Source organism: Amblyomma mixtum, chromosome 9 (genome assembly GCF_055824585.1).
Source record: "Amblyomma mixtum isolate Tamu chromosome 9, ASM5582458v1, whole genome shotgun sequence".
Classification (NCBI taxonomy): Eukaryota; Metazoa; Arthropoda; class Arachnida; order Ixodida; family Ixodidae; genus Amblyomma; species Amblyomma mixtum.
Window position 1 is genome coordinate 70540618 of NC_143020.1, and position 14441 is coordinate 70555058.

Here is a 14441-nt window from a genome sequence, read left to right on the forward strand (position 1 = left end):
GTTCATTCTTCTTCCTCATACATATTGGCCATCGTTCCAGATTTGCCTTAAAGGGGTTCTGAAGCACCTTCTGACTAGGGTGCCTTGATGGACCTTGATGTCCGCGCTGGCCATCGAGGCACCCTACTTCCGACGGAGAGCACATCAACTCGTTCAATCACTTCGTTGTGTTTTCATGAACACCTGAGCCAAATAATACACTCTACACAAAGCAGAGAACCCACAATCACGTGCGAAAGTTGGCGAACCCTTTCCGGTGACTTTTTTCATGCTCGCACCCTCCTCCGTCGCTCGCACCTGCGTACACAAGTTGAGAGATGGCTATGGGTGAGATTCTTTCAGGCGTCAGGCAGCTACCATGGCTGCGGCCAGTGAGACGTGTAACTCCGTCCCCGGCGTGAACGCGCTGAAACCCAAATTTTGACGACAGATAACACAGCTTCTGCAAATCACATAGAAAAATTCTTGCTGAAGGATATTCGCGAAGCGGCGGCAGGCATACCGCAACTTTATTGAGAGCCGTTTTCAGCGCTCTTTAAGAAGCGACCATCTCTTCGAGCAACATTAAATGCAGTAGCAGAGAGCGTAGTCCATGCTCCTTCGCATGCTCCATCGCGAGTTGAAATGACAGCCATTTCGAAGTGGAAAAAGAGCTGCTGTGGACTCCACTTGGAGTTCTTATTGCATTTTGTTCTTTATTTGTTTTGTTTTTATGCCACAGGGGCATCATGAGTACACCAAATCTGACTCTTCCCTCTCCTTCCTCCTCCTTTTCCAGCCTAAAGCAGGGATCATTCGATCGGTGAAAGGGAGAGCGGACCCCCCCTTCCTTTCCTTTTCACGGCACCGCCCCATCAGCGTGAACGGGAACGCTGCAATTGATCACCGATGGGAAGAGGAGAGCAAACCCCGCTTACTTCCGGGAAAGGAGGGATTATATTGTCCCTTAGTCTCGACTGGCAGAGATAGCAATCTCTCTCCAAAAGGTGGCGACACGCGTCTCAAATACTTTCTTTTCATCACTCATCCTTCCCACTTTCCCTTTCACCTCTCCGTTACACTGAGTAAAGATCCATAACACGTCTCTTTATTGAGCGAAGGCAATGGAGGGCGCGCATCGAGGCACCTTAGGCTCCGTGTAATCACGTACAGTGCTATAGTCGTCTGCTGCAGTGCGTAGTTCGTTTATCGCGCTGTTTGAGGATTGACCTCAATGTAAACCTTGCTGTCGTTTGAACGGTAGCATTTGCGAGGGAATGTAGCGTGCGCGGTAGAAATGTCAGACGACACGAGAAGCTTGCGTGATTCGGGGAAACAGAGGATAGAGCGTATGTCCAGCTTCACAACACAGATCTATTGTGGCGTTTTAAAAATATTGCGTCTAAATGATAGGCAGCATATACTTTCTGACACTTTTCCTCAAAGCACTTGATTGCCAACTGTTAGCTATAAGCCGTCTCCATGGGTATTCTGTGACACGAGAAATATTTCAGAATGTTTTACTTAAAAATGGCGGCGCTCGCCCCGTACACCCAGCAACGCGATGTTTTACAAATACATCGCCTTCGAAGTGACGCTTCATGCTTTCAGAACATGTTCTAGGATGAATTCGGTTGTTCTTACAAAGGGACGACATCATAGGCGCGCTGCGAAATAAGAAATCTGCTTTGAAAACTTTTGCTTCCATGTAATCCTATGGACTCTAAGCGTACTTTACAGCCCCAGTCGGATCCGCCTGCCGTGAACCCTCCACTTTGTTTGTAAACACGGTGTTGGTCTATACTTTTTTGTATGTTCTGGTTCTGAGAGAATCTGTCTGGTCCTGCTTTGTGAATTTTCATTTTTCTTGCCCATTTAGCGTTGTTTTCGCACAGCGGCACGTGGCATTTGGCATTTGTTTTGTTTCATGCTATACATTTGGGTCGGGTACATTGCCTGTCTCGTTGGGAATTAATCAAAAGTACGCGTCGTATGCCGCGACGCCATACCAGAAGATCGCATTTCAACAGGTTTACTGGCAGCACTAGCCGGTGACAGAACGACAACGCAATATGAACAGACGTACGCGGGACCCGAAACATAGGTGGCCCCTTCCCTTCTGCGCCGAGAAATGGAGCTGCTGGTACGACTGCCCCTGCTTTCGTTCGTTTGTTTAGGGTAACTCTGCGTCTGTCTGAAATCAAAACTTGCCCAGTCCACAACTCTGAACACATTCATTTATAGTTTTCTCGTGGGCTCACTCAGCGCAATGTAGCCCATGATGTCTTCCGATTAGTTTCCAGCCCTGGCTCAATACGATTTCAAGCACTGCCCTATTTTAGTTAAAGTAAGCCCTGGGGCCATTACCTCCTAAAATACGGAACGCAACTTCCTGTTTATTGTAGCCCCATAAATCTGAGCGTTTCATTATTGCTCCATTTCTACAGCCTTTCTTGCAAAGCCTTAATTCACCCATTTTACCAGATATATATTCACTTGTCTATCTTCAGTATTACCACTTGTTGAATGGACACAGTCTAACTACAGTCCTTTTACATCATTGAATGAGATAATGCCCCATTTTTCCATAATTATACTGAAATATAACTCAGATTTTTTAGACCCTTACAAACAAATAAGCGTTGGTCGCTCTGAATCTCGCTCGCCGTCAGCTGTTAAGATGGTCATCCACTTTCGCAAGGCTCTGAAGTCTCTGCTCATTTCTGTGTTGATTTCAGCTGTCCCATAGATTAAAGTTCAAATTAGAGCCCTCTAGCTTTCTTTACATTGTTTCCATGTGAGGGTGCGGTATCAGCATCATATTTTGATATAATCCTCCGAGTAATTCAATGACACCTGCACCCAAGCCCTCCCTTTTCAGCATATTCAAGTACATACTTTCTTCATAGGCACTTCAATATAGAGCTAGAAGTGAAACTGATAATGGCAGTCCTTCAGCAGTCAAAACTTTCATGAGCTAAGCTGCAACAAAGAGATTACCCTCAAAATGGCTATCTAGTCAAAAATTATCCTGCTGGGGCTCACCCTGTTATTTGTGTAAGCACATTTGTGGTTCCACAGTTGACTGCACTGGTAATCTGTGCAATACAGAAGCAATTCAGTTACAGATTTGCTGAATTTCTCTTTGGCTTTTTGTCCCTTGCTCTTATGACACTGTACATCAGCACACACAATTTGTGGAATTACTCAATCTCTTGGTAGGTAGATTTAGTCTGATGTTCTTTTAAGCCTGTTTCACATGCAAGCGAAAATGCTAGCTAATTCTGTCGCCGCGGCGGAAAAACCTGTTTTGAGTCGTCGCTGCGATGAGCTGAGAGGTTTCAACAAGTTGGAAATTTTTGCTGCGACGCGCCGCTCAATCGCTCAGTCGCTTGCATGTGAACCGGCCTTTATGCAGTAGAATAAATGCCCCATTGCAATGAAGAGCCGGTGGTGTCACACACTTGCCTCCTTGAAGTCTAGAAGAGTAGAGGGCGATGTTTCTCTATCCACTTTGCCACCTGCCAACCGTGGCAGATCGCAGCTGGCTCTTCCATGTTCCAACCTTGGCAGGTGGCTCCTGCCTTCCAGTCTCTCAGCTTAGCCTTCCTTGTTCCAAACTTGGCATATGGCTCTTGCCTTCCGATTTCTCAACTTTGCCACCTGCCAAGTGTGGTAGCCCGCAGCTGATGCTTCAATATTCCAATCTTGGCAGATGGCTCTTGCCTTCCGGTCTCTCAACTTAGCCTTCCATGTTCCAAGCTTGGCAGATGGCTCTTGCCTTCCGGTTTCTCTCTCCCTCAACTTTGTCAAGTGCCAACTGTGGTAGGCCGCAGCTGATTCTTCCATGTTACAAACTTGGCAGATGGCTCTTTCCTTCCGGTATCTTAACTTTACCCCCTGCCAATTGTGGAAGGTCACAGGTGATTCTTCCATGTTCCAACCTTGGCAGATGGCTCTTGCCTTCTGGTCTCTCAACTTAGCCTTCCATGTTCCAACCATGGCAGATGGCTCTTGCCTTCCGGTCTCTCAACTTAGCCTTCCATGTTCCAAGCTTGGCAGATGGCTCTTGCCTTCTGGTTTCTCTCTCCCTAAACTTTGTCAAGTGCCAACTGTGGTAGGCCACAGCTGATTCTTCCATGTTCCAAACTTGGCAGATGGCTCTTTCCTTCTGGTATCTTAACTTTACCCCCTGCCAATTGTGGAAGGTCACAGGTGATTCTTCCATGTTCCAACCTTGGCAGATGGCTCTTGCCTTCTGGTCTCTCAACTTAGCCTTCCATGTTCCAACCATGGCAGATGGCTCTTGCCTTCCGGTCTCTCAACTTAGCCTTCCATGTTCCAAGCTTGGCAGATGGCTCTTGCCTTCCGGTTTCTCTCTCCCTCAACTTTGTCAAGTGCCAACTGTGGTAGGCCACAGCTGATTCTTCCATGTTCCAAACTTGGCAGATGGCTCTTTCCTTCTGGTATCTTAACTTTACCACCTGCCAACTGTGGCAGGTCACAGCTGATTCTTCCATGTTCCAAACTTGGCAGATGGCTCTTTCCTTCTGGTCTCTAAGCTTTGCCACCTGTGGCAGGACACAGCTGATTCTTCCATGCTCCAACCTTGGCAGATGGTTCTTGCCTTCCAGTCTCTCAACTTTGCCACCTGCCAGCTGTGGCAGGTCAAAGCTGAATCTTCATGTTCCAACCTTGGCAGATGGTTCTTGCCTTCCAGTCTCTCAACTTTGCCACCTGCCAGCTGTGGCAGGTCACAGCTAAATCTTCATGTTCCAACCTTGGCAGATGGTTCTTGCCTTCCAGTCTCTCAACTTTGCCACCTGCCAGCTGTGGCAGGTCACAGCTGAATCTTCATGTTCCAACCTTGGCAGATGGCTCTTGCCTTCTGGTCTCTCAACTTTGCCACCTGCTAACTGTGGAAGGTCACAGCTGATTCTTCAATGCTCCAATCTTGGCAGATTGCTCTTGACTTCCAGTCTCTCAACTTTGCCACCTGCCAAGTGTGGTAGGTCGCAGCAGATTCTTCACTGTTACAACCTTGGCAGATGGCTCTTGCCTTCCGGTCTCTAAGCTTGCTTTGCCACCCGCAAACTGTGGCAGGTCACAGCTGATTCTTCCATGTACCAACCTTGGCAGATGGCTCTTGCCTTCCGGTCTCTCAACTTTGCCACCTGCTAACTGTGGAAGGTCACAGCTGATTCTCCAAGGCACCAATCTTGGCAGATGGCTCTTGCCTTCGTCTCTCAACTTTGCCACCTGCCAAGTGTGGTAGGTCGCAGCAGATTCTTCACTGTTACAACCTTGGCAGATGGCTCTTGCCTTCCGGTCTCTAAGCTTGCTTCGCCACCCGCAAACTGTGGCAGGTCACAGCTGATTCTTCCATGTACCAACCTTGGCAGATGGCTCTTGCCTTCCGGTCTCTCAACTTTGCCACCTGCTAACTGTGGAAGGTCACAGCTGATTCTCCAAGGCACCAATCTTGGCAGATGGCTCTTGCCTTCGTCTCTCAACTTTGCCACCTGCCAAGTGTGGTAGGTCGCAGCCGATTCTTCACTGTTCCAACCTTGGCAGATGGCTCTTGCCTTCCGGTCTCTCAACTTTGCCACCTGCCAACTGTATTAATGTGTGCCATGTTACAGCATTGGCAGATAGCTCTTGCTGCCTGCCTGCAAGAGCCACCTGCCAGGGTCGGAACACAGAAAGCCAACTGCAACCTGCCCCCATTCGCAGGTGGCAAAGTGGAGGAATAGGAAGGTGACTGCCATGGATCCTGTCACCTGCCAGGCTTGGTACATGTGCCAGTGGCGGCCTGTCACAGTTGGCAGGTGTCAAAGTGGTAAGGATCACCCTACCCTCTTTTAGGGGGGAGACTGGAAGATGGCTGCCATGGGAAGAACCCTGTCACCTGCCAAGGTTAGTACACAGAAGAGCCAGCTGCCACTTGCAACAGTTGGTAGGTGTCAAAGTGAAGAGGAGAATACCCCTCTTGCCTTGTACGGCAAGAGGGGGTTCAGCTTATCTGTCACAAAACCGCAGCATTTTATAGAGTAGGCTGCCAGCCTAGAGCTGTAGCAGATACATTCGACCTATTGTCACCCAAGCTATGCAGTTCCATCCATTGGATTTGATGGCATGCCAGCCACGAGTCCCAAACACAATTGGGCGAACAGCAGCAAGACACACAATGGAAGCAATGATAGATAAAATTTATTCTCTATGATGACTTGGCTTAAAACAGCATATTATACAATTGTTGTCTATGATTAAAAGAATAGTCCAAAATTTCTTGTTTATTTACACAAAAACCGACTTGTGGTCATAAACTCGTCAAATAACTTATGGCACAAACATCCTCACAAAAAGGCACTTTCTTTCTGGTGGCATCACGATAACTCCTCATAAAAACAAAAAAGAAATGGGTAATATATAACTCTGTGCTGCATAATCTGTGGAAAGATAAAAAAATAGATAAATCTGCGAGGAACAAGCCACCCCTTTCCTTTCACAATCAGAAATGGGTGTCACCACTGAGATCTTTAATAGACTAATAAAGAAAAAAATGAACCCCCGCTTCATCTTCTTCGGGGTCTCCACAATAAACTTCCTTGACCACCATGTGCGCCTTGCACCTCGGCCGCTGACTCCGCAGGCTCGTTTGTCTCAAGGCGACATACAACATTAACTTAACCACAACTGGCAGGTTCCTGCAAATCACACGCACGCACAAAGAACATGTACAAAGGAAACAAATCCCGGAGAGTTCGGACCAGGTCAGAGAGGATCCAACGACAATGGCGATGAGGTGGTGGGTAGTAATGGTGGTGGTGGTGCAGAATGGAGAATGCCATGAGTGAAACGAAGAAGAGGGAAGGAAACCGAGATGTGGAATGGACACAGGGTAGTGGAGCAGCTGTCACAGCAGCGGTGGCGGCATCGACTTCAGAAGTTGGTCACGCTGTGGCTCCGGTTGGCCTTCTTGCCGATGAGCCGGTGGATGCGGTTGTTGCGGCCCCGGTTGCTGCTTACACTGCTGCTAATCTCCACGGACGAAGGAAGGATGGGGAGAGCCTGGAGGCACATGGAGGCCTCTTCCAGTTTCCTGCGAGCAAACATGCGAACGGAGATTAGCCATAGCTTTTCTCATTGCAACCAAATCGGCTTTTTTGTTTTTTCACATGGCCACTCTGTGCTTATACGCCTCTCCTCTTCTGCCCACTCGCATACCCAGTTATATTACTTTGCAACAACAATTATTACCACACTCGATAACACTCGCAACAACAGTTATTACCATGTGAATTTCTCATACGAAGTAGTCCACAAGTACACAATTTTAATGTGTTCCTATAAAACACTTACTTTTTGATCCCCTCAATAAATGGACATTCGGTTAATTAGAACATTTTCTCCGCTGCCACGAAATCCACATTACCAGGGTTCTACTGTATGTGGGAGGTGTGGGGGTTCAATTCCCAGTGCTGCCAGCTACCCCTGGGTTTCCAGCTGTTACAAGCTGTCCCCTGGCAACGTGCTGAGCTTCTCTTTGGTGAAAAGTATAGGAAAACTGGTCCTTGACCACAAATTGCGTAACAAAAATGCCTTGTGCCGTGGTACTCTTCGGCCAAAGTTGCTCTTGTGCCATTAAAATCAAGTCATAACTGATCTCATCACTTCTCCGTTAGAACAGTTCAAATCTTCAAATGGTTGTCCTCATAAATTTCAAGAAGCACATGTAAAATCACTTCACAAGGGCCCTTGCATGCACAGCACATGATTGCAAATCTTCGATGTCAAAGTAGCAGGATGACTGGTCTATCAAACTTTACTTCACTGTACCTGATAATTCGCAGCACCACTGTTAGTGTTGGTCAAATGTTTTAGGGGAATCCCCCAAGGTGGAGTAGATTTGTAATAAGGGAGTAATTACTCATTGACATCCACCCGAGCGCAGCCATACGGCTACAAAGGAAAGCTATACAGCTTTCTCAGAAACTTCGTAGTTAAAGAAAAATTCATCCTGGTCCGGGGTTCGAACCCGGGACCACCGCTACACCGGAGCAGTCGCTCTACCAATTGAGCTAACCGGGACGGCAAGCTTATGGTAGGGCGAGAGCGAATTGATCAATAACTCGAAGTGGGAACAGTGTTGGTCAAATCTAATCCCCCAAGGTGGAGTAGATTTGTAATTACTCCCTTATTACAAATCTACTCCACCTAGGGGGATTCCCCTAAAACATTTGACCAACACTGTTCCCACTTCAAGTTATTGATCAATTCGCTCTCGCCCTACCATAAGCTTGCCGTCCCGGTTAGCTCAGTTGGTAGAGCGACTGCTCCGTTGTAGTGGTGGTCCCGGGTTCGAACCCCGGACCAGGACGAATTTTTCTTTAACTACGAAGTTTCTGAGAAAGCTGTATAGCTTTCCTTTGTAGCCGTATGGCTGCGCTCGGGTGAATGCCAATGAGTAATTACTCCCTTATTACCACTGTTAGTAATGAAATCGAAAGGTGCATCATTTGCTATTCTCAGGCGAGCTCGTCCTAAACCGACTCCCTGTCAGTAGAACAATGCTGCTAGAGGACAAGCGGTGGCAAGGCGTTGTTATTGAGGCATCCTTTCCGGTATGCAAACGAGGTGCAAAGCAAGGCAACCAACCTGGAGAGGAGCTCGTTCTTGAACCGCTCGGCATTGAGTTCCTTGCGAAGCTGCGCTCGAGACTTGCATGCGTTGGGGACCAGTACGGGGTGGTGCAGTAGGGAGGCCGCAGAGGGACGCTTGGTTGCCAGCTTCTGGATCATCTCCTGCACGAACAAGCCGCATCCACCAGAACATCAGTGAATAGCATCATGATCTAGTCAAGGTGAAAGCAACAAACTATTCCTGTATGGAGGCCTACTTCCCAATACTTTCTTCTCAACTTTCTCATTGTTTTTTGATAGGGCCAATCTGAAATAATACTCGTCATTTTATTACTCCCAACTCAAACAGCAACCATACATCCACGCATTGTCATCACGCACGTCTCACTGCATCAACCATCCATTGCAAGTTTCACGCCAACGTGCCCGTACTAGTACCTTTTCCAAGTCATTTTTCCCTCTAACCAGCAAGCGAGTGGAACGTCCATCCCCATGAAATCACAGCCATCACCTGCCCATCAATATTCCTGGATAAAGTTACGTCACACCTGCCATCGTGAAAAAAGGATGCTATACTCTCTTATGTTAACCCCACTCCTCATGTAATATCTCCAATAAAACGGAGAGTTGAGCTAGTTGGTACATGTTTCTTGGAAAAACAGCGCCGGTCCTGTTGTACTCTTTTTCGTTGTCCTTTCGTTTAGCGCTGTTTTTTCCAAGAAACATGTAATATCTCCGAAAAAAGCGGGTCTTTAGGGAACTAAAATGAAGATGAAACAAGTTTTCTTTGCAAGGACAGACTTGGGCAAAGGTTGAAGAAGATGCACCAGTAAGATTAACATTGTACAGCCCTGCTCTGCATACGATACACACTGCAATGAAACAGTTACTCACACAAAGAAGTTGGTTGAACTCGGGAGAACAGTGGTCAAGCTTTGGCAGGTTCCCCTTGCGGATAGCCACCCAGTCCTGGCCATTCTTGGGCAACGGACCACCACCACCCTGTCCAGAGGAAAGAAAACACCAAGCAATCAGGTTTTGCTGAAGCTGCAGCCTAACTGGACCCTGGCAAAAATCTTTCCCAGCCCAAATGGTTTATGGAACAATTTCCAGTTGGTTCCAGTTGGATCCATCTGGGTTCCAGTTGGTTCCAACTGGAAATTGTTCCATAAACCAGCTGAGCTGGGAAAGATTTCGCAACCGGGTAAACAACATGACAGTCTTCCACACCAGCCGTCCCCACTCAACCTTCCTGAGAGGCCAACGAGCATTTATGATTTCATGCCCAACACTCGCACACTCACGACATATCCTCTCCAAACCTAAAGCTTGCCTTGTTAGCATTGATGAAAATATATTTTTCAAGTCCAACAGTCCCCCCCCAAACTTCTTCCGTGCACTGTTCTATGAGTCTCTGTACCTTCAGAAGCATGCCAGGTTTTGTGACCAATGTTTAATTGAATATATATTTAAATTTACAAATAATTTCATGGTAGAAGTTATTTAGGCACTAACCATCTCTTAATAAGCTGATTACTTGTGAGCACAATAAGTACTGTCTCTGACTCCCAACGGCACACAGGCAGCAGAACTGATTAGTATTTTAGAAAACACTGCAAATGACGTGTGTTATATGCGCGGTGTCTGACGGGAATGTAGGCAGCAATGTAATTTCAAACTTGACATCAAATGCAGACATGACAAGAAAAAGGTTGGTTGGTTTATTGGGGTTTAACGTCCCAAAGCGACTGAGGCTATGAGGGACGCCGTAGTGGAGGGTAAGAAAAAGTTGGTACTCTCGTCCCCAAAGAGATGTTCTGAGTGTCGTCGGAACCTCAAGCTGCCAATTTTATTTATTTAGCTCCTGTGTGAAGAAGCAATAAGGCTGAAGAGAGCAACACGATTGGCGACAGACTAGGGTTCATTACCAACAACGAGTATCATAAGAAATCAACACTGAAGAAAGGCTTCCACGTCACAGAATATGGTCTACTTTATGACGGCTGTGTCCTCATTCAAGCACTTTCATGGAGAGGACATGAATGCAATTGCTCTGCCACCAAACCACAGACCTGTCAGAGTGTAATCAACTGCTAATTTGTCTCTTCACTTCACTCAAGTCACTCACTTCCTAACTAAGTCGTTATGATCACTGCAGAGACATACCAGAGAACGGCTGCACGTATAGTTTAACGTTTTGAAGCTACAGTGGGCTGTAAGGGGCACTTCAGTGGCAAGCTCAGCATCAGTTTTTGAACACCTTGGGTTCTTTAACACAAACCAATATCACGCAGCTCACACAGGCACCTTTTGCAATTCGCCATCATCCGCGAGTGAAAAGAGATGAGTTTGTGCGGGGTACTTCCTGTTTTACTACAGTGACAAAAACTGAATTACTAGCTGAACCGATTTCAGCGTTATGATCGGAAGCTCTCTCAAACTTCGAGCTGATTCGAGCCTATACGGTGGCAGAACAGCAGGAGTCAGCCACCACGAAAAGACTTGTCTCTCAACTAGAGGGCATAAGCCTAGTATGGGTTGGCCAGCTAACAGTCTTCCGAAAGTATTTGTGCGATTCGCCTTCAGTAACCCAGCTACTCTAGGATACCCACAAAAGTGGTATGGTGTGTGGGAGTTTCATGTTCCACAGTGACCAGGGCTACAAGGGGACGGCATGTCACAGTGTGCCAATGCAGCGGGTTCACGAAAGTGGGCTACTTCCCAGTCGACAACTGACTCACCGCTTCGAAAACAGTCAGGCCCAGCGCAAAGATGTCCGCTTTGGGCAGGTTGGAGTAGTCCTCACGGAGCACCTCCTTGGACAGGTACCTACAGTCACCCTCTTCCACCTGGGGGTTCTTGGTCGACGTCACGTGGCCCAGGTCACCTGTGTATAAGCACATACAAAAGCCAGATGGCGATGAAACACATGCTCATTCCACTCTACACGTTAAGTCAACCCGAAGACTTAGCAACACCTTCATAGAGACACCGAGGACAACACAAAGCAATAAACTGAATATCTTTTTCTGGGAACATTAACATCTGCCCGGCAGTAAAGACACCATTTACGACCGAGAAAACTGGATTTAAAAATTTTCCACCGTTGGTTTAAACCTGCCACGTCCACACTGAGGACTGACTGCTATTGTTTTGAAGGAATGGCACAGTAGCATAGCCTCAGAGATCCATGAAAAAACTATGGTGTCGCTGCACGCACTTTGTTTGCGAAATCGGCCACTAGTGGCGACACCTGTATTTGATTTTTTTTTCTTTTCTAGCTCATAGGAGCCCAGTTTTTGGTGACAGTGGTCTGTTTTTAGAATGTCATATCAATCTATTCAGGCCAACCTCACGTTGTCCTCACGGTCTTTTTAAGGCGAGGCAACCAAGCAAGCATTTAAAGCAAGGCAATTCATTTTGCCTGCGGTCACAAAATTACTCCTTTTATGCTTGAAGCAAGCAAAAGTGACTAACTTGCAAAGATTTGTTGAGTGCCTGTGTTCTTTACTCAAAGCAAAATACTTCTGAATTTTCTTTTCCATTTTGCAGGCAGTAAGTGCCGATGATCACAGTAGCGCAACAGGTATATATGCAAGTTAGGGCTGCTTCACCTACCTGCAGCCACCTGACTGCACACAAAACTGCACACAGTTTAGTGAAGTAAACACAGACTGACTTACGTCAGCATGAAAACTGAACTCAGAACTTTTGTCAGAAGTAGCAGCTAAGCAGAGTCCAACAGTGTTTCAACAGGAGATACATCCACACACTATGCTAAAGATGGGCACAGCTAACCGTGCATGGCATCACACCCACCAATCTTGTAGACGACTTCTTCGGTCGGGGCCTCTGAGCCGGAGTCGAAACCATCGTCCGAGCTGTCAGGAAGTATGGAGACTGGCACCCTTGAGATGAAAATGTTTCCTGCACAGGATTAAAAAAAAAGAAAACGAAAAGACAATGAGGACACTCCGGCAGTAAGGAACCATGTATAGGTGGTGAAATGGTCACATCTTGGCTGAGACTGTCATTTCAATGTACCATACATTACTGCAAGACAGATCTCATTAAAGGACAAATGAAGAGGTTTTAGAATTTAAGGGGGGACATGGGTCTTAGAGAATTTTTTTTTACTTACAGACCAAATGCAATGAAACTGCACAGCCTTATTCAGTTTTTTCTGCTGATTTCAAATATGCAATTTTTTTATTTCTAGGCCAATTAGTTCCTGAGATATTAATATATATCATGCCATTGTCTGCTGAAACAATAGAAAAAAACTGGGCCACCAGAAATTTAATTTTAATATGTGGGTAGACACTACAATGTGTGAGGAATGCAACGCTGGAAGCAGTTTTCAGTTTTTTGTCCATGTGGACAAATGGGCTTAGTAGTTAGTTTTCAAGTGAGTTAACCAGACATACAGTGCCAGAAAACACACGACACACATGAAACTAACTATAAGCCCATTTGTCCACATGGACAGAAAACTGAAAACTGCTTCCAGCGTTGCATTCCTCACACATTGTAGTGTCTACCCACATATTAAAATTAAATTTCTGGTGGCCCAGTTTTTTTCTATTGTTTCAGCAGACAATGGCATGATATATATTAATATCTCAGGAACTAATTGGCCTAGAAATATACAAATTGCATATTTGAAATCAGCAGAAGAAACTGAATAAGGCTGTGCAGTTTCATTGCATTTGGTCTGTAAATAAAAAAAAAATTCTAAGACCCATGTCCCCCCTTAAGAGCTTAAAGCGGTCAAATGTATAAAACTAGCAGGTAAAGAATGTGAAGTCTTTTTGTGTTAGGATTTGAAATGGTGACATAATCGCCAAAGGAGTTCAGGCTTCCCCACAGTGCACAGCGCCAGGCAGTGGCCGTACCAATGTCATGCATGGCGGTGTTACATTTGCAGCGAGGAAATGGTTACTTGAAGGAAGAAAAGCAACACCACTGAAAATAAAGCTCACGAAACATTGCTTGGCAGCGTTGGACGACGCATGGAAGCATGTGGGTGAAGGCAGCCGAAATCTGAAGTTTGGACTGCAATGATGTCATCACGAGTTTTCTTCCATTTCTCCGATGCAAAGACGAGAAGCCTGAACATCGCTGCTGTTTTAATCAGAGACATCCTCATCATAAACGCTAGCACAAAACTACTTGACATTGTTCACTTAGACACTTCAAACATTCGAATCCTCGAAAAGCCTCAGATTTTCAAAAAACCATTCCAGCTATCATTCATTAAAGGTGATATAATACTATCAGCACAGCATTAAAAACCCAATATCACCACGTGGTAGACATAACGCAAACTGTAGCAGCATGTAGTAGGTTTAATGCAGAAACACAGGCTGGTGCAGTTGGCACAGCATTCCCACCACTGCAGACATGACAAATATTAGCTCCAAAGGCATGCAGTAGTAAACCTAGTCATGGAAAAGCCTGATGGCTGCGAAAGGATCGGACACACTACATATCACAGATAGAGCGAAACCACCACTGCCTCCAGACCTAAAGCAAGGCCTCCTTGATTCCCTCACCTGGCTTGATGTCCATGTGGACCAGGTTCTGGGAGTGGATATAGCGCAGCCCTTCAGCCACGTGCAGCAGGATCCGGCGGAGCTCGGGCTCCGAAAAGCGCTTGCCCTCACGCGCATTGCGCTCAATCGCATCAGCCAGGCTGCCCTCTGCAAGGAAACCACACAACACCCGCCGCTCGTCATGAGTGCATCGCAGGATACACTGTGCCAGAGGAGACCAAGAATTGGTTTGGTTTAGTTTATGGGGTTTAACGTCCCAAAGCGA

At 46.4% G+C, this 14441-nt stretch overlaps 1 protein-coding gene across 2 annotated transcripts in view; it reads right to left on the reverse strand.

The window, feature by feature from the left end:
• Window positions 1–6169: 6169 nt before the first annotated feature.
• LOC149329608 (wee1-like protein kinase 1-B) overlaps window positions 6170–14441 on the reverse strand; it is a 31389-nt gene continuing 23117 nt past the window's right edge. For both annotated transcript variants that reach the window (XM_089560334.1, XM_089560335.1), the window contains exons 4-9: window positions 14177–14323; window positions 12441–12548; window positions 11363–11508; window positions 9516–9623; window positions 8638–8783; window positions 6170–7081 (exon numbers count right to left, since the gene is read on the reverse strand). In XM_089560334.1, coding sequence (XP_089416460.1) covers window positions 6922–7081; window positions 8638–8783; window positions 9516–9623; window positions 11363–11508; window positions 12441–12548; window positions 14177–14323 — 815 coding nt within the window. In that variant the 3' untranslated portion in view covers window positions 6170–6921. The remainder of the gene's footprint in view (window positions 7082–8637; window positions 8784–9515; window positions 9624–11362; window positions 11509–12440; window positions 12549–14176; window positions 14324–14441) is intronic.